The sequence below is a fragment of the Ammospiza caudacuta genome, chromosome 5, assembly GCF_027887145.1.
Source record: "Ammospiza caudacuta isolate bAmmCau1 chromosome 5, bAmmCau1.pri, whole genome shotgun sequence".
In the NCBI taxonomy this organism is placed as follows: domain Eukaryota; kingdom Metazoa; phylum Chordata; class Aves; order Passeriformes; family Passerellidae; genus Ammospiza; species Ammospiza caudacuta.
This window is the reverse complement of record NC_080597.1, coordinates 18545443-18565050: the sequence shown is the minus strand read 5'-3', so window position 1 is coordinate 18565050 and position 19608 is coordinate 18545443. Positions and strand designations below refer to the sequence as shown.

Here is a 19608-nt window from a genome sequence, read left to right as displayed (position 1 = left end):
TTAATTGTGCCAAAATTTCTCCCCACATTATCTAATATGGATTACCTGATTTACCAGAAAATAAGTATTAAACAGAAGCATAGGGTATGTCATGCAAATCCCAACACTTTCCTGCTACTCACAAAGATTCTGTGAGGGGTGGCACTGTATCTTCCCCGGGAACCTGTGGAGACTGACACAAAGTGTATCTGGACAAAACAAATTCAGGATTTCTGAAAAAAAGAAAAAATTAAAGACGACACTCAGAGGGCAGTTACACTATTTTCTTTTTGTGAAAAGGACAGCAATGAAGTACAAGCATGAGCTGCATTTAAAAAGTTTTGTTGAGAAGCTGAGAAGTCAGGGTGTATGTCTGAAAACCAAATTTTATGACTGCTGACATTTTCCATAAAAAGCAGTTTAAAATACATATAGTTTAATATATGTGGTGTGTATATATACATACATATCTACATACATATATGTATAGCTCAAAAAAACCCCCAAAACTTCTAGTGCTGGAGATCTGTGATGGTCCTTCCTCAAGGAAAATAAATGAAAGCATTTTCCTAAGTAATTATTTTCACAAAAAAGGTGATATTAGGACCAGAGTTCAGTAAATAAACAACCTTGCTCAGAAACAACTTTTAAAGCAGATAGTGTTTTTTTGTATTTGCATTGTTTTCTAATATTGAAGAGATCCCATGACCCTCCAAGATGTGTCTTGTCAGCTGAATCCTGTTAACAAATTAAATGCCATTTTAGTCCCAACTTCTTGTAGCTGATGGCTGAACCAGGTGCACTGTTAAACCAATTATACTGGCTCCAAAATGTTGGCACAGATCTTTCAGCTTACACTCATTTAACCTGATGAAACGATTCAGGTGAAAGCATGTGCAGAAGCAAGGCTTTAGAAGCCAAAAGTAAACCTTGAAATGAAGACAGGAATTTTGAGTCAGGAGGAGAACAGTGCTGTGCCAGCAACACGATGATGAGCCAATAAACAGGAGGAGGATGAAGGATGTTGTGTTTTGGTGCATCAGGACGTATGTCTCATTCTTCATGCAAGCACTGCCTGGTGCTGGTCTCTTAGGAGCCTTCTTTTTAGTAAGAATTGTTAAGCATTGAAAGGACACAAATTATAGCACTCAAAAGTCAGGAAGTGCCATTTGTTCCTTGCAGCCCCCAGCTGCTGAAGAACTAGAAGCTGCTGGACACCTAAAAAAAATGTGTTCCTGTCAGGCCACCGGAAAAGAACACAATCACAGAATTCTTAGGGCTGGGAAGCATCTCTAGAGATGGTCTAGTCAGGATCATCCAGAGCGGGTAATACAGGAACGCATCCAGATGAGTTAGGAATGTCCCCAGAGAGGGAGACTCCATTCCCTCCCTAGGCAGCTGCTCCAGTGCTCTGCCATTCTCTACGGAAAAAAAGGTCTTCCTCATGTTGAGATTAAACTTTTTGTGGTTTAGTTCATGGCTATTTGTGAAAAACGCCAATCATTAGTTTTTAAAATTTTTAAAAGTTTAATAGTAATAAAATGGTTAAAAAAAATTGTAACACAATTAAAGTAATAACAATTTGGACAAATTGAATTAAGGCAATATGAGACAATAAAATCAAAGAGTTATGGAGGTCCGGGTACTTTTTTCTGGGCATCACGAGCCCGAAAAAGGACCCCTGCTAACAAAGGATTAACCCTTAAAAACAATAGCCCGTTGCATATTCATACACTTCATACATGATGCATAAATTCCATTCAAACACAGGATTCCGTCTGGTCATTGTCAACTTCTTCCTTCTAATCCTAACAGCGCCTCCAAGGCAGGGAGAAGTTAGTTTCTTCTGACAAGAAGGCAATAAATTCCCTTTCTCTGAAAGATTTAGGTGTCCTGTGGCTGCTATCTCGCTGCAAGCCCTATCTGTTAAATAAAGCATGTTACATAGCATAGTTTCTATTTTAACAATTTTTATAACCTAAAACTATATTTAACACAGTACTTAGGAGAATTAATACAGCATTACTTTCTAACACATCACATATAATATTCATTTTAATATTTGCGAAAAGCCAATCATAAAATACATGCGTTTTTCACACTATTGCTCCTTGTCCTGTCGCTGGCCACAACTGAAAAGAGTCTGGCACCATCCTCATGCCACTTATTAAAGATTATTTATATGGATTACAAGATCCCTTCCCAGTCTTCCGCAGCCAGAACAGACCCTGCCCCTGCAGTCTCTCTCATTTTAACATTCCAGACCCCGCATCATCTTGGTTTCCTTTCGCTGGACCCTGTCCAGTAGCTCACTGTCCTCGTACTGAGGAACGCAGAACTAGGTCTAGCAGGCCTGACAACGAAGTCCCCTCCATCCACGGGTAGCGAGTTTTGCAACACCAAAGTGCACACGGCGATATTTCAGCCAGCTCCACACGGGGAGCATTCTTCCCGATATCCTCACCAAGGCTAGAACACTCCCGTTCCCTCCGTGTGGAGAACAGGGGCCCAGCGTTCTTCCCGTCGAGGGGGGAGGGGTGGGGCGGTCTCCCCCGCTGTGCCCAGGTGGCCCTGATGAGGCGGCCGGGGCCGGGCAGGACGGGCGGCCGGGCGGGGGCATTAACCGGGCTGGGTCGGAGCGGGCCCGCCACGAAGCCGGCATGGACGAGGCGGACGAGGAGCAGCAGCCGGAGGAGCGGGCGGCCAGAGGGCTTGGAATGGGCTACGGTAAGGGTGTGGATGAGGGCAGGGGGGATGAGTGATACCGGCTCGCCTGATTAACCGGGGGGGGCACCGGGCAATGAGCCTAATGAGCAACCTCGGGGGAGGATAATCGCTCCTCAGCGATGTTATCTGGGCACTCATTAGCCTTCCACGTCCTAGGCCCCGCGGCTGGGAATGATGGATTCCCTGGCCCTCGTGTTCCCTGCTAGTAAAAGCACCTGGCTGGGGGCAGGGAGTCTTTTCTTTGTGTCATACCGAGCGGCTCCCGCTACTTCGGGGTTTCTCATTTGCACCTTCCTCGCTGTCCAGTTTTCCCCCTCTTTGTGTGGAGGTACCTCTGAGGCTGTTCCTTTTCCCCTGCCGTGTGTGTGTTCAGGTGGCTTTATACCAAATGCCCCAAACAACCCTAAAAACCTTGCGGATGCAATTGGCTTTTCTCGAGGAATGTCTAAGGAGGTGGCTGTGAGATAGAAAAGGGGGCTTGACTTGCTGCAAGCGCACCACGTGTTCTAGACTACCTATTCCTGAACACCCACTCGTTAACTTCCCTTCTCCTTAACGTTCTATTTTTCTAAAAGTGGGACAAAGTGATGTTCATTCTGGTCTCTGAATTACGGGAGAAAGGAGTGGTTTTATAACTCCCTTTGTTACCAGGAAGGCCCATCTTTCTCTCCAAACTTGGTTTTCATTTCAGCTCTTTTCCTTGGCAGTCCCAAATGGTTGTGAGATTTTTGTTATCTGTTCTAGAAATAAAGCAGAGCAGTTTACTTTCACTTGGAGGTCTATTTCTGTAAAGAATATGAAACTCCCAGGTGCCCACATAAGACTTGGACGCTTGTGATGTAAACATATACTGGGGTTTGCATAGAAACAAGTAAAAACCCTTCTCAAATAATGTGAAAATACTTTTTATTCACCCCCTCACATAATGAGTGAGATAAGCTCAGATATAACCAGGAAGATGGTGGAAAAATTAATTATATGGACCAGAGACCTCTTCTTCCTCATTCACTTCTTGACTCTCCCCATCAGGATATTATATGCAGTAGAAACTAGTTGCTGCTTAAGAAGATCAAATTATTATAGCTGCATAGTTTCCTGCTTCTGTTTCTTTCCCCTGCAACTAATTTGGTTCTCTTAATCCTATAAAAAGCAAATTAGATGCTCTTGGAGTAGCCTGCCATCCCCTCATATTTCTGTGAAGTTTCTCTGGTCTGCTTGGAATTGTGGGTCTCTTCCTTGATCAGCAGTTGTTTCTGAAAGAGACATTGAGGCAGAAGCAAATCCTTTATTTTGGCATTGCACTAATACATATCAAAAGCAGAGCACAGTGAAATGAAATTATTTTTATCTTTTTCCCTAAAAAATTAAACTATCAAGTTTCTGTGTTGTCATATGCTGCCAACAGCCTGCTCAAACTTTCTTCTCTCCAGACAAAGGCAACTACATGGGTTTGGATTTATTATTCTACTTCCTATTCATATGAAATAATCACTCTAAAAAAAAAAAAAAGTAGCAGAAATCACACAGACTTACACATTCTGAGCCGCTTGGGAGATTTTTGGAACTTTTTATTTGGAAATGTATGTGCCAGCTGGGAAAGTATAAGGCTTCTGTATTATTCTGTTGCCTATTTTAATTATTTCTCTTGCTGTGTTCTTTCTGACCTGTCTTCTACTATTTAGTCTTTCTTATTGTAACACAGTTTGGGGTTTTTGTTAAACTTTGTTGGACTTCTGTACCCAATTTTGTCCTTATCCCCCTATTTCACTCCCTATCTCGTAAATCTTTTATTCAGAAGTGTGACTGAAGCTACAGAGAATTAATTTAAGGCAATTATTAGAAGTTTGTACAATTAATGTTTTTTTGCTTGGCAAGCTTTGGTATGATAGAACTCTATAAAAATAAAAAAGTGATGATGTTTGTCAGGTAATCCCTGCTGACAAAGTGGACCAGAATTTTGCTTCTGTCTTTCTTCTGCTCATTTTAATAAGGTGATGGAATCTTGTCAGGTCATTGATTTTTGTTCTGTTGCTTGTTCCGGAGACCTGTATTATCCCCGAAGCTGTTTTCCCACAACTGTATTTGTAATATGCAACCTTCCCTTTAATTTCTGTGTCGTGTCTGGAATTACCCTCTTCTATAGTTTATAGTTTGCTTTTAAAATGAGGCTTTTCTCATCACACGTTTGAATATCTCCATATTGACCATATCAGCTTCTTTGCTGTCCTTTCCTGGCAGCACCTGTCTTTATTCTGAGCTCTCTTGTCACTGTTGGGTTTTGTTGTGTGGTCTTTCCCTAACCCCAGAACTAAAACTCCTGATCCAGGCACATCCAGCTTAGGCAATGGGCATGTGGGGTGGGGTTTGGATTTTTTTCCCTCATTTTTGCTTTGCAGAATGCCAGGATGAGAGGGAGAACATGTTGCTGAATACAGAGCACCTTGTGGTGGATGCTGATGCTGTTGGTGACCGTGGTGCAGAGAGCAGTGTGCTACCTGCATTCCCAGGCACAGTCCAACAAGAAATGGTTGAGGACAACTTGGGAATAGAAGACAGGAATAGCTCTGTAAAGGAGGTGGAAGAAGATGAGGGATGCAGCACCCTGCAGGCAACTGGGTCATCTTCCAAAGGCTCTGTTGTCCTTGATAGCCAGCATGACTTTGCCTTGGTGTATGAGCAACCATTGGATTTCTGCGGTGACACAAAGGTTGGATTAGCACAGAAGCCCACAGGTCAGTCAGGGTCACAAGAGCACTCTGGGAGTTACTGCCCTGCTGAGATTGAAAAGGAGGCGAAGAAGGGAAAAACTAAGCCAGCATCCAGTGGAGTGGCTGGAGCTGCCTGCAGGCAGGAGGAGATCAGCCTGGCCCCTCACCAATCCGAAGGTACTCCAGCCAGGACTGCAGCTCAGAATTCCTCTTCAGTCCTGGAGTCCAGAGGCAGCTGTGATGTGGCCAAGAGAAAAAAATCCTTACCTGTCAAGAAGAAACCCCGCACCTTCTATAGTGCAGGTAGATCCCAGGGCACACACTGGCACACAGTGACATTTGCAGCGCCAGTGGCACTTGGTGTTCCCTTCCCAGTGCTGATGTGCTCTAACTGGTATTGCGTTGCACTCCACACCATTAGGTGTGTGAAGACCTCCACTAATAAAGGTTGCTGAGTGTCTTTCATTTGAAGCATCACTGGCAATGCTCTTTGCTTTTGAAACAGCTGAAGAAGATTTTTGTTTATTTTTGTTTATTTTTAAAAAATTGTTTGTTACTCATGTATTTCTAGTATAATAAAAATGTTCTATTTTTTTTTTCCTGTTTCCCTCTCTTTTTAATTTTTTTTCTTATTTTCTTGTCACATACTTCCCATCTCTCTCTTTGGACAATGCATCATTTCTAGAACAGCTAGAAGAGCTGGAGAAGATGTTCCAGGAAGACCACTATCCTGACAATGAGAAGAGGAGAGAGATTGCAGCTGTGGTTGGTGTGACACCACAGCGTATCCTGGTAATGCCTGCTGGGGGACAGTGCTGCCTGTGGATTCTGTGCAGAAAAGGGATGGGCAGGGACTGGGACACTGTCATTGTCTCCATGTGTAGATGGTTTCTTCCCTGAATGTGTTCCTTTCTTCCCATTTTTCAGGTCTGGTTTCAGAATCGCAGGGCAAAGTGGAGGAAATTGCAGAAGTTGAGCATAAAAGGCAACAGAAAATATCCAGCATCATCAGCTCTGTCAGTCCCCTTTGGATCAGAGGGCTATGGGTAAGGAACTTACTCTGTTTTCTCATTTTTCCAGAATTGATACTGAAGCAATTAAATATTTTCTTTTGCCATTTCCCCTTCACCTTTTAACAGTGAACAGCTGAGCATTGAGTTGGACCTAGGTAGCCTGTCAGATTTCTGGGCAAATTGTGATGAACCCTCTTAAAAGTCCTTTTGGTTAACCTGTAACACAGATTAATCAAATTAATTTTGAACTAAAACAATTGAAATAGCTCTGGCTGAAATCATGTAAAGAACAAGGGATGAGGTAGAAAAATTTATGGAATCATCTCTTCATTTTTAGTTTCTGTGAATGCATCAGCCAGGTGCTTTGGGTGTGCTTGGGGATTCTTTTAACCCAGTTCTCCCACCACTACTTTCCATTTCCATGGATTTTCACTTGGTGATGGAAATGCTGCTTGATTAGATCAATCTTAGAAAGCCATGGACTTCTTTGAGAAAATCCAAGGTAACAGCTCATATGTGAGCAGAGGACATTATTGGGGGGAAAGGGAATATGTAAGAGGGTAGATGGTCTTTCAAGGGATAGTGAATGTGTGAAGAGAGAAATCAATCTCCATGGGGATGTATTTATGGCAATCTGGAGTGTCTTCTTATGAAGAAAACAGAATGAAAAGAGGAAAAATTAAGTGGAAGAGGATAAATTAAAGTGGAAGATTAGAGAGCACCTTACTTTATTGCACTGTTCCTGCTGCCTCTCCTATTCAAGTGACCTGGCGCTGCTTCCCCAAAGACACTTGATACAGCATTCCTTGCACTTGTAGTCAGACAGGGCTTTCCCTTTGCATCTGCCGGTGATGTAGGATTTGCTCCTTGTCTGACAGAGTGCATGACTGTTCATAATGCCCTGCCTTGTCCTCTGTGTCTGCTGCAGGGCATCTCCTCTGCCTGTGCCTCCATTGCCTGACACTGCTGGAGACCAGCCTGACAGGCTGGGAGACCCTGGAGCTGAGAACTCCTCCAGCCTGCTCAGCACACACCCTGCATCACCCACCTCTGCCTCAGGTGAGACCCCGACCAGCATGTGTGCTTTGCACAGCTGCAGCATTAGCTGGTGGAGGTGCCCAAAGGCTTTAGGAAAGACCATGTCAGAGCCTTATGCCATCAGTGCAAAAAGTGGCACGTCACTCCACAGGCTGAGAAAGCTGGGACTGTTCTGCCTGAAGGAGAAAAAATTTTGTGGAAACCTCAGAGGAACATTCTAGTATTTGAAGTGGCCTACAGGGAAGCTGCAGAGGGACTTTTCATCAGGCACTGTAGTGGTGGGACAAGAGGGAATGGCTTCAAACTGAAAGAGGGGAAATTTAGGTTAGATATTAGGAAGAAATTCTTTCCTGCAAGGGTGGTGAGGCACTGGCACAGAGTAGCTGTGAATACCACATCCCTGGCAGTGTCCAAGGCCAGGTTGCATGGGGCTCTGAGCAACCTGGGATAGTGAAAGTTGTCCCCACCCATGGGAGAAGGGTGGAATGAGGTGGTCCTTAAGGTCTCTACCAATGATTCTGTGATTGTAGGTATGGCAGCTCACTTCTGATTGAGTCTCTACCAGTTATCTACCAGCATGGTGGTGCCTCTGTGCTATTTCTGGAGACAGATTTGCAGTTCTTGCTTCTGTCCTAGCAGAAGCCAGCAAGGAATTCTGAATACGACTTCATAAGGTTAAGTGAGCAGGGCATTCTTCCATAACAGCTGTTTGACAGTGGTCCTGCTGCTGTAAAGGATGAGGGGAATGTTCTGGTTCTGATATTCTCCCTGGCAGAGACACACTCCCCATATTCTTTAGATGGAAACATTCTGGTTACAGTCTGAACCACGTGAGCTGCGTAAGGAAGGTGCCTCTGTGAACTGCTGGTGTTGTAAAGGCTCTATCAGCTACTCCACATCTTAAAACATCCAAAGGAACTTCCTTGGCTTCTCCAGGCAGAGCAGGTTTCCATATTGTTCAAGACCTTGAGGGAGTGAGAGTACCTGAGTTCCAAAGTGGAAGGTTGAATTTAATCATTGTTGCAGTGGAGTTTTAAGTCAGTAGGGTGTGCTGTTCAACCAGTTTTCTACCCGAGCTCTGTTAAAAGATTGATGGCAATGAAAGAGAGAGGATTTGTCTAATTGTTTATTGATGTGTGCAGTTCAAGAGCCTTCCCTAGAGTCAGGAGTGCTCCCTAAAGCATTTCCTAGGTACATTTGTGTTTCCAAGTTGGCGCAATATGAAAAGATTTCCAAAGTGATGAGGACTCCACCACTTTCTTAGGGATGGATATCCCAAGCAGATGTGCTGTCGTGGTACTGCTGTGTGTGTTTTCCTGCTTCCCAGTGTAATTAATTATTTGGAATTTCATGCCATTATGTCTGTCCCCTCGTTGTATTCTAAATATATTGGTATTTAGTTGTCAGTATTAAAGCCAGTTCTTGCAACTTATTTTCCAAGAATTACTCAAATATTTTTGGTAGTGCTTTTACCTTAGAGATATTTTGGTATGGTAGAAAGCAACTGGAAATTTAGAATTCTTTGTGTTGCTAAAAGTATGTAATTGAAATACTTTCTTTATAACCTAATCTAGTACTTCTGTCATTTAAATTTGCCTGTCATCCTCCCAAGGCAAGGACTCCTTTAGTCAATCCTATGACCTTTTTAACTGTAATTCAGTCAGTTCCAGTTTTCCCACTTCTGCGACAGAGTAAATATGGTCAAAATGTTTGAGTAATTCTGCTTTCAGGGTGATGAAGTGGTGAAGTCTGTTGAGCCCTGTATTTAATTGGATAGAAACCAAGGTTTTGCAAGACCATTTAAAGGAAACAAACCAAATATCTTCTGATTTTTATGCTTTAGGAACCTCTCCTGGTTCCTAAAGTACCTCTGCTGAGACACTGTTTAGTCAGGAGAGAATATCAGGGAATCACAGAATGGTTTGGGTTGGAAAGGACCTTAAATATCATCTCATTCCATCCCTCCTGCCATGGGCAGGGACACCTTCTACTATCCAAGTTGCTCAGAGCCCCATCCATCCTGGCCTGGAACACTGCCAGGGATGGGGCAGCTACAGCTTCCCTGGGCAACATAAGCCAGGGCCTCACAGGGAAGAGTTAACTTCTAATACCCAAGGAAAACCTGCTCTCTCTCAGCATGAAGCTATTTGCCCTGTTGGATAATGTCTGTCAGAGAAATAAAGTTTAATTTAGGGACATGATCTGGGTCCTCTGCTTGCATTTCTTTCTGGGGAATCTGCACACTGGGATGCAGCTCTCCATGTGGAAAACACAAGCAATTCTTTCTGATAGGAAAGAAAGGTCCTATCTGAATTCTTGGTGCAATGTGTAAGGAAGAAAAAGTGTCCTCTCTGAGGGAAAAACACTGATATTACTTGTAGAGAATCCTTGTAGAAGAGAGATCTGCAGGGCTATCCATGGATTGCCTGTTTTCTTTATTAGGGTATCTCAGAAAATGAAGGAGACAAAACTTGGATAGGATGAAATCCAAATTAACAGGAGTAAAACAAAAGAGAAGACAGATGAATGAAAAAGGTTATCAATTTACAAGGCAAAACCAATTGCTTGATAGTGTCCCTTGTGGAAATGGCTCATGTATGGTTTTAGCAAAAGCCTCTGGGATTTCTGCATTGTGGTACAGTTGGGTCCACAGAGTGTGACCTGTTGGAGTGGCTATTCAGATGCTTTCCTTTTTAAACACATTCAGCAGGACAAGAAAACTACTTAAGTGCATGAGACTTTGTAGAGTGTTCAGTGCTGCAATTTCCATTGTTTTTCCTTGCTCTATCCAGTAGTTCTGACTCTTTCTATGTGGATTTGGCTTGTCTTGTTTTTTTTTTTAATGTCCCACTGTTTTTACCAGTTCTCCAAACAAGCTGATTTAAAATGTCAGTGAGTTGTATTTGAGATGTGTGTTACCTTGCTGGCAGTTACAGCTTCTGATTTAGATATAGTAGCCACACTACTTGCTATAAGAGCCTCTTGTGACTCAAAACTTCAATTTTGAGCTTGTTTTGATCTTAGAAATGTTTTGCTGGTGTTTTTTTTTCCACTTCTGCTAGACAGCATGATTACAATTAATGGCTTTTTTTTTAGACGCTGGGCAATTATTTGAAGCTTCTCTTGGTTTTCTGAGATTTCTTGCTGATACATATGTATCTGCGATTAATTGGCTTGTGTCTTCTTTAGAGTTACCCATTAGAAAAAAAAGTTCCTTTCTGTGCCTCTGGTAGAGAGGGGATTTTTCTGCCCCATTGGTGTTTTTGCAGGACACCCGTCAGGAGCCCAGCCTGTGCAGGTACTTCTGTTAAGCAGATAGCAAGGTGATTAAATTCACTGGCAGAAATGGGATTGTAATGGAAATCTTGGAAGCAATTGGATGAAGCTGGATATGGCTTGTCAAAGAACAGTAAATAAATTACAAGCTCCAATGACTTCACTTATATGACTCTAGCTTTCAAACAAATGTTGAACAAATTTCTTTTTCTCATCATTTCAAGATGAGGATGAACCTATCAAAAGCTTTGTGATGGCCCTTGATGTTCCAGTAAAGGCTGCAAACAGAATAACCATTCTAGAGTTAAGTCAATCAAGTGTAGTGCCAGGACTGGTTCTGAGATGTGAAGGTGTAAATGATTAAATTGCTTTCCAAAAGTTCCCAAGGTTGTCTCATGGACTGAGAACCCAGAAGTAATGGAAGAAAGAAATAAAAATCCTACTGTTACATTCCCATGTTCACTGGAAAGCCTTCTGAGGTTCTCTCTCTCTCTACATCAGCATCAGGAAGAGCCACAGAATTGTACAATGTAAGCATTATGTCAAGCCAGGGGTCAGAATTCTTCATGGAACAACTCTGGAATCTTCTGTAGATATGCTGGATTCAGCAGATATGACTTCTCTGGGAATTGTTTCTTCTTACTGCATTTGTGACTTTATTTAGAAGACAAAATATCAGTGTCTCTTTGAAAGGACAGAGAAGCAGAGGAGACTTTAGAAAAGGCTGAACCAGCTCTTTGGAGATTGAGGGTGCTGTCTCACAGTCTCACTGCCTGGGGATCCTATTGTCATGATCCACAAAGATTACCTGCACTAAGTGTTGCAAATATTTTTAAAAAATTAAATTATTCTTAGTAGGTATGGAGATGGGTTTAGAAGTGATTTCCTGGGCTGCTTGTGTTCATCAAGAGGAAGAGCAGGGCCATCTGCAGAACAGCTGTCATTACTGAACTGGAGCTTTACCTGGATATAGAGTGCTTTTCAGGTAAGTTGTGCCCCCCATGGCTGCTGTTCCATAACATTTGTGTGAGCATTCTGGGGCACAGTGGTCAGGACAACCAGTGCTAAAGAAGGGTTTAAAAAATCAGAAGAGATCTTCAGTTTCAGTTCCTAAACCAAAACCCAGGAATGTAACAGGTACACCTGAGATGCTGCCGGGCATGGATAAATAGTGTGATCAAACAAAAAAAATAAACCCCTGAGAACTGCCTGAGTATGTAAATGCTTTAGAGATGCCATCCTAGATTTCACTTCAGTTTTCTGACTGAGCCCAAAATCAGGGCTATTGAAAACTTGAAAAGTTTTCATTGAAACATTTGATTCCTTCTCTCCATGGCTGAAGAGAGTTGGGAAAAAACAGAATGTGGCAAGGTACACTAAGAGACACAAAACTGCCCAGCACACTGGGCAATCTGAGAAACAGTGCTGCAAGATGTTGAAGTGAAAGCTCCTCATCAGCTCTCTGGAAATGCATTCCAAAATTCTCTAAAGGCTGCTAATACTTGTTGTGGCATCTTTCTGTTTAGGTTTGTGTTGAAGGCCTTTGAGTCACACCTGGTGGAGTGCATTTGATGTTACTCTCTATGCCTGTAAGAGTGAAGTGCAGCTGCAGACTTTCCCTGAAAACTGCAATGTGTGGGAGAGCTTCACCTGGGCAGCTGGTGATATTTTCTCTTCTGTTCCTCATCCTTGAGCTGGTTCAGCTACACTGGAGAAATCATTGCACCTTCCTGCACAGGTGATGGCTGCATTTGTGAAGAGAGAAACCATTTGTTAATTGCCATAATAAGAGAGAAACTCATTTGCTTGCACCAAGCCCAAGCTTCTTGAGCTTTGTGTATAATTGTTACTCTGGATCACCAGCATACCTGATTCTGATCGTCAATTTCATTTCTTCTATTGTGTCTTTCCACAGAGGCTGTTCTGTAGGAAACTGTTCCACTCTCCTTTTCCAGCAGAGGAGACAGGTCACCAAACAAGATTCTACCAACAAAAAGGTGTTGGTTTCCTTTCCCATCTCTCATCTTCTTTTTCCCAAGGACCTTCAGCTGCCATTTCTACTTTTTTAATTTTTGTTTTTGGCATGATTCATCAGAGGCCAAAACGAGAGTGAAAATATGTTTCAAAACAGCCTAGACAATGGATTTGTAAAGGCATAGCTTTGTTTCTTTCAAAGCACAGTTCATTTTTTCTAAAGGGCGATCTGTGCAGCACACTTCTCCCAGAGGATAATAGAAATGGAAGATGACTGGGCATTGTTCCTGGCTCTTTTCCAAGAAGTACTTTGCTTCATTTGGCTGCCTTCTTGAGAGCTGGATAAAGATAGTATGCAGAGACAGAAATCACAAAGGTAATTTTATTTAACCAATAAACATCATTCTGTGTTCCAGAGAGCTTGCTACTACTCCCTTTTGCTTCTCAGCAGCAGTGCTGGTACTCATTTACTTTTATTCCCATAAATAACATCCACTCTTTCACTGGCATCTTGTTTTTCTGTCCTGATCCTCTTGTCATTTCCTCTGCTTGCTCCTGCAGATTCCCAGTGTGATGGCACAGTGTGACAGTCTGTTTTATTCACAGCCTCCTTTATGGTAGGAATGTTGGCACCCTGTGAAGCACAAGTTCAGAGCAAGGCGCTGCACTTCAATCCCAGCAGCATGGAATGCTTCCCTAATCTTCCCAGCCCTCCTCCCATCCGCAGGGCCAGCCTGCCGCTCAGCCTAGCCTTCGACCCCCACAGCCACATTGTTCCCCTGATGCTGGACACGCCCAGCAGTGAATGCAGCTTGGCCAGTCAGGAAAATGGCTCCACGGAATCCTTCTCTTACAGCGATCAGAATCAAGGGTAGGGGCAGATGAGAGGGTCTTTGAGAGAGAGATGAAAAAAGCAGCCCCTGGGAGAAGCCTTGGGAAGGGTGAATGTGGGACAGGGGATGAGGAATTAGGTGGGAGCATTAATGAAAAGTGAGAGGCAGATGTGACGGTATACTTTAAAGGGAGTATGAAAAGCTGTATAAAGTGCATAATAGGACAGGGTGCCTGCTATGAGACAGGTGCTACCTGTACTCTGAGTGGTCTCAGAATTGCATGCCTGTCAAGTGAAAGTGAGGATGTTCAAGCTTTGGATCATGCTTTGGAGAGTGGGAAGATAATCCCCACTCTCCCACTAATACCCATTGTTCAAAACCCTGCTGTGAAAGCACTTTGCTCAAATGGCTTTTGTTGCCCTTGTCCTGTGCCTGGCATTTGGGAGGAAGGGCTGGCAATAAAACAGTTGTTAATTGGATAGGTTGGTGTAGCTGTTGACCCTCCTTTAATCTCTGGGTTGCCTCTCTCCTTGCTCTCTGCAGCTTCAGTTCACCAGCTTCCTGCCCTTGTCTGGAGCAGCTGGAGCCTGCAGACAACCTGGAGGCCACCTACTGTCAATACAGCAGCCAGGGGGGAATCTATCAGCTCTCCCAGTTGTGTCACCAAGGTCACCTGGCCAGCAATATGTTCTCCAGTGACCACCTTCCTCCTCCAACACCCCTAGAGTCCCATCCAGCTTTCCCTGACTTACCTGGCAACAGTGGAGCCATAACCTATGGAGCCACACGAGGCTATGTACAAAACCACGCAGGGGCACCAGTCATGCCACAGCAGCCAAGTGACAATTCAGGTAAATTTCTGAACTATTTTGGCATCTCCCTCCTCTGGATTTGCTAAATAATACCCAGAAATATTCAGCATGATCAGTGGGTTCACTAATGACTGTGACAGAAAGAAGGAGTGGTCCACATGCCTGCACAAATCTATAGATGTGCCCATCTTTCTCTCACTAATTTCCTTGTATGCTTGTTTTTTTTTAAAGTGCTGAGTAACCCGTTCATTTGAATCAAAAGTTACTACCCAGACTGCACATGTCAGGAAGAGCATAAAATGTGAATGTGTCAGATGGTGCAGAGGTTTTGGCTGGACTGGAGAAGTAACTTTTGTTTTCCAAGAGTGTCCTGTTGTGTACATGAACATCCCTTTGTTGCATGTGGCGGAAGTCAAGGGTGCAAAGTGGAAAAGGTACACAGCAGATGGGACAGTTGGAGGTAGTGAGGAAAAACAGCCATCTCTGTTTGGCTTCTGCAGAAACCAGTCTGAAATCATGTTATGTATCTTAGGGTAGTGCAAAAGAAGAGGGAGACAGGAGCCAACAGACTATGGACATAGATTCTTCCTCTGACTTGAATTTGCAACAGCACTGAGATGAAGGCACTTCCGCATAATTTTCTGAAAAAAAAAACCAAAAAGACCAAACTCCTACGTAAAAATGGCATTGATGATCTCCTTGTTTTGTGTTTGGGCTTTGTATTTTGAAGTTATTCAAGCCCAAGTATAATCAAATGACAAACTGTTGTAGTTAATTCATTTAGACTGACAGGTTTATTAAATTAAGGTCGTGCTCCAAAAGCTCCATCCCTTGTCTTATGACATGAGAGAACAAAGAGTTTTCGCCCACAGATGCTGCTGCTGTTTTTGTACTAGTTCTGTGGACCTTGTCAGGGAGGGAAGCCTAGCTCAGTCTGACTCACATCAGGCTGCAAGCTGGCTCCCGTCCCCACTCTTCAGAGCTGACATTGTTCAGGACATGTTGGTAGTGCCCATGCTATCTAACACATTTGGCCCTGCTTGCCTGCTCTAGTTCCAAGGTATAATTATTATTTTCTGTGGTTTTTCAGTCTGAAGTGCCAGAAATAATGAGAGGGCTGTGCCCCAGACTGCGTCAAATTAAATGTGTTTCTAGCTTGATGCCCAAGTGTGTGTTGCATTCCTTGGGGCATATTGTATGAGCATCAAGGGATGTGTAAAGGTTTAAGGTGGTGAAGTTGGAAGGTTGTCAGAGGAACAGAGGCAGGGTTGATATTCTCTTACTCCATACTTTTGTCCAGAGCACAATCAGCAGTGAATGGCTTTTCTGTTATGCAGCAGTGATGACCAAGTTCACAGAATTATAGAATCCTGGAATGGCTTGGTTTGGAAGAGACCTTAAAGCTCATCCAGTTCTAACCCTTTGCTATGGACAGGGACACTTTCCACTATCCCAAGTTGCTCAGAGCCCCATCCAGCCTGGCCTTGAACACTTCCAAGAATGAGGCAGCCACAACTCCTTTGAGTTCCAGTGCCTTACCACCCTCACAAGGGAAGAATTTCTTTCTGAAAAGGTTCCAGGATTCCAAAGTGCAGGGCAGGAAACCAGTCTGTCAGTGCAGACGCACCTATGAGTCTTACATCAGCACATAAGCAAGTGAGCAGCTTAGTTAAATTATGAATATTAATTAACAAAAACATTCCTGGTTTGCAGCTTTTATAAATGTAAGTGAAGATTAGGTATCCATCTTATGCCTGGCAGAACTAACTTGGAAAATGGGACTGGAAAAAAAAACTGGGGGGATATCTCTACTGTCATTACATACACTCAGGATCAGTGCTGAGTGACATGGATTTTTTTTTTTTTTTTTTTTTAGATTATAACAATGCTATGAACTTTGTAAGCTTTTCTTCCTAAGAACCATGTTTTGGTTAAATACACTGTGGTGTAAATAGCAAATAGCAAAGCTCTGTGTGTGATGTCTGCTGCACAGCAGTGCTGTGTTTGCACTGAGTAAAGCACGACACACACATCTTGTACTACATAGATATTATTTTCATTATTCTTTTTTTCTTGGTGGCTTTTCCCTCAGCAGATATCCCTGCCTATCCAGCTGTGCCCTGGAGTGATTCCTACATGCAGGGAGCTCTTTTCTCCGATCAGTTGCATTCCCAAATGACTTTTTCTAGCATGGCAGGAGGGCAGTACTTCACAGAGCCGTATCTCCTTCAAGTGCCCAACAGAACAGTACTGGAATTCATGCCACAGACTGGAAGACAAAAGGGAGTGACACCACCAGAGCAAAGTTCCTATCAGAGCTACCAAACAGAGGCAGAGTTGGCAGCACTCACCGAAAAAGAGGACTTAGAGAGGAGCAGCAAGAAAGGAGAGACTGGTTGGTAATCAGCTAAATGTTTTCTTGGGGAAGGAGGAGGGGAAAAAGTTCCAAGGCAGCAGTAGGTCCCCTGAATGCAGGATGAAAACTGTGGCATATATTTTTTGTTAGCTGCTGCCTGAGACAGTTCCCATGGTGTTACACCTATCTCATACCTAGTTCTTAGATCCATCTGTTTTTTGAAATGGGGACAGAAGAGTCAGTAAAACAGGTGGCAAAGTTCTGTATTTTCTCAGAAATCATCTGCTGTGAGCTGTATGGCTAGACAGAACTGATTATTTCTAAGACTTCCGGAGGCATGAACACTTCTCTTCAAGGCAAGACTTCACCAAGAAGGGAGAAGGGGAAGGGAGGGTTTTCTGTTTGGATTCTCAGGCTTTTATCTTGGAAACAGAATTACCTTATTCTAGAATTGTTGAAAGGTGTCATATATGCCATAAATATTCTTTGAAAGGGTGTCTTTGTGGGGGATGCATATCTAATTTTGAGATATGAAACATTTGGAAAATTCAAGGTAATTTTGTGTCACATTTTCTTATGAATCTGGGTTTTTTTTCAGAAACTGAAGAAGAAACTTATGACTGAAGCAGCACTCTGAGAAAAAAAGGAAGAGGAAATATTGCTATTTTAAACTCTGCAAAACAAGAGTCAAAAAGAGACAAGGATAATATTATTTGCAACAGATGCACTTTTTAATTTATTTTTTTTGTTGTATTTTTTTTTTCTTGTTGCCATGATTATTTTCTTGCTGAAGAAAGAAGCAGGGATATTTCACTCAATCAGAGTTCCTGCCCTGTCTTTTTTTTTTTTTTTTGCAAATCTCCTGTCTTTATCCTTCTTAACAAATTCTAATAAATTCTAATCTTGACCAGCCCTCAGATAGGAAAGAGGAGACAGGAGCCAGAGTCCCATGGGTGAAAATTTCAGATCATGCAGGTGTCAGAAGGTGTGGCTGCTGTCTTGGAATACACAGGAAGATAAACCAGAAGGAATAAGATATATGCAAAACAGGAGGAGAAACTAGCAACTAGGACTCCAGACCGCAAAAGAAGTGTCATTGGAAGTCCACCACTCATTTGGTGCTAGCTTTGAACTACTTCTAAAAAAAATATTTTTGTTGTAAATCTATAACAATAAACAGCAGCAAGACTGTAACTGTAAATGCTAGCAGTGTAACTAGATCTCTGTCTATTATTAATTGCTTTAGCATCCCATTTCAATTGATCTGTTTGAATTTGGCTTGATAGTCTTGGCTCCTGCTTTGCCTGGAACACATTTAATCTTTTTCTCTAAAATCACTGGTAAGCAGCAGAGGACTCCAGTGAAGAGATTGTTCACTCTGAGAGCAGTCCCCAGGAATTGTGCTTCCCAGAGGAGCTGTAACCACCTGGATCTGTAGGATGTGTAATATGAGTGGCTAAAATGGATGTCAGGCTCTGTTCTTGTGAGGAAGGACCATCATGTTGTAGGAAGAGGGCCAGGCATTTCCTTTGTTACTTGCTGTGTTTAACCCTGAGTCTTTCCATTGGCTTTTAGACACAGACAGTGCTCAAATCATTTTTATATTTACTGTGATGTGGGTGTCCCTCTTGTACCTTGTGAAATAAGACCTGCCAATGCCTATTGTTTCAGTCTGGCCATGGAGTGTCTGGGCGGAACAGGATGCTGCAGCTCCTTTCATTTTTCTTCCTCCTGTAGAACACTGGTTTATGTCTGGCAGTGGCTGAACAGACTACTGAAAGACTAAGCAGTATAGCCAGGGACAGATTTTGTGTCTACAGCTTTGTGTGGCTATTCCAGAATTTCCATTTCCTACAGCAAAAGTTACTTCTTGCCTGTAATAAGCTGAGAATGGTTGGGAATGTGCATTAGTTCACTTGTTTCACTCATCCTCAGCTGAACAGCCTAAACCAATATTTTAAGAGGTGTGAGTAGGAGTTCTCATTGCACTTACAAGCCACTCTGAAAGCTGTTCCTGGTGACTGCAAAATTCATCATAGTGAGGACTGGCTGGGAATCTTGCCTGGATCCCAAACCAGCCCTTCCAGGTTTGGAAGAGGACAAAGCCAACAAAATGTCAGCTTGCTCAGCCCTACCTGCCCCTTCTCCTAGAATGAAGAAAATAATTGTGTGCTTTTTGAGAAATGCGCATTTTCAGAAATAGGGTTTTGGATGTGGTCTGGTGGCAGTCCCTACCCCAGCTCACATCATCTGCCTACAGCATTCCCAATCTGAATGTGGCACTGAGCACTGAGTTTTATGTGCTGCAATCTCAAAAGGTTTGGGGAGTGAATGAGCACAGTGAAATTTTTGAAATGGCCAATCCTTTAATATTTAAGCTTTTGGATAAAATAGAAACTGAGAATGGTCTGTTTTATTTCCATGCTCATACATTAAACTTGCCAGATACAATTGGCGTTGGACTTTTGAATGGTGATTTCTTTCCTATCAGAAAGAGGAGGAGAGGGTAGGAACCTGAGAGTACATGGATGGCCAGATTCATCCTCTCTGTGCTCCTGCTGGCTTTGGAGCCAAACCAGAGTTAACCACAGACAGGATTATTTTTCCCAGTGCTGCCTCTGGAAGAAGCAGTGACAGCGCTTGACCATGTGGCAGGTGTCCCACCAAGGTGAAGAGCCATCCATCCTTATGTGACCCTCCCTATTGCATCTGCAATCCACACTGCACTGGTATCTTGGAATCCCAGCATTCCAGGCTCCTTGTGCGGTCCTCCCTGCTGCAATTTGTAGTGGAATTAGGTGTTTGTTGGACAAGACACCATGGGTGCTTTCATTAGCTACTCCCTTTTCATGTAAAGTCTCAACAAGGCTCATTTTGTTAGAGTGATCAGGG

At 43.0% G+C, this 19608-nt stretch overlaps 2 protein-coding genes across 3 annotated transcripts; both read left to right on the top strand.

Moving 5' to 3' along the window:
* The first annotated feature begins 2639 nt into the window (after window positions 1–2639).
* LOC131557866 (paired mesoderm homeobox protein 2-like) lies at window positions 2640–13465 on the top strand. Its single transcript, XM_058805337.1, has 7 exons — window positions 2640–2706; window positions 5103–5717; window positions 6100–6206; window positions 6342–6460; window positions 7356–7486; window positions 13322–13396; window positions 13443–13465. The coding sequence occupies exons 1-7, from the start codon at window positions 2640–2642 to the stop codon at window positions 13463–13465; spliced, it is 1137 nt and encodes a 378-aa protein (XP_058661320.1).
* A 6-nt stretch (window positions 13466–13471) lies between these two features.
* Window positions 13472–17520, top strand: LOC131558374 (uncharacterized). 2 transcript variants are annotated; one of them, XM_058806036.1, is made up of 4 exons: window positions 13472–13586; window positions 14092–14399; window positions 16456–16755; window positions 17315–17520. In XM_058806036.1, the coding sequence occupies exons 1-4, from the start codon at window positions 13498–13500 to the stop codon at window positions 17338–17340; spliced, it is 723 nt and encodes a 240-aa protein (XP_058662019.1). In that variant the 5' UTR covers window positions 13472–13497; the 3' UTR covers window positions 17341–17520. The 2 variants fall into 2 exon arrangements, with proteins under 2 accessions (XP_058662019.1, XP_058662018.1); XM_058806035.1 differs by having other exon boundaries at window positions 16453–16755.
* Window positions 17521–19608: the final 2088 nt, after the last annotated feature.

What these genes read in the sequence shown, in the direction of transcription:
- LOC131557866 (XM_058805337.1), top strand. Translation starts at nt 2,640, where the DNA reads ATGGACGAGGCGGACGAGGAGCAGCAGCCGGAGGAGCGGGCGGCCAGA. An exon ending in AGGGCTTGGAATGGGCTACG is followed by an intron (nt 2,707 to 5,102) that starts GTAAGGGTGTGG and finishes TTTGCTTTGCAG; the next exon opens with AATGCCAGGATGAGAGGGAG. An exon ending in TTTGGATCAGAGGGCTATGG is followed by an intron (nt 6,461 to 7,355) that starts GTAAGGAACTTA and finishes TGTCTGCTGCAG; the next exon opens with GGCATCTCCTCTGCCTGTGC.
- LOC131558374 (XM_058806035.1), top strand. Translation starts at nt 13,498, where the DNA reads ATGCTGGACACGCCCAGCAGTGAATGCAGCTTGGCCAGTCAGGAAAAT. An exon ending in TACAGCGATCAGAATCAAGG is followed by an intron (nt 13,587 to 14,091) that starts GTAGGGGCAGAT and finishes TGCTCTCTGCAG; the next exon opens with CTTCAGTTCACCAGCTTCCT. An exon ending in GCAGCCAAGTGACAATTCAG is followed by an intron (nt 14,400 to 16,452) that starts GTAAATTTCTGA and finishes CTTTTCCCTCAG; the next exon opens with CAGATATCCCTGCCTATCCA.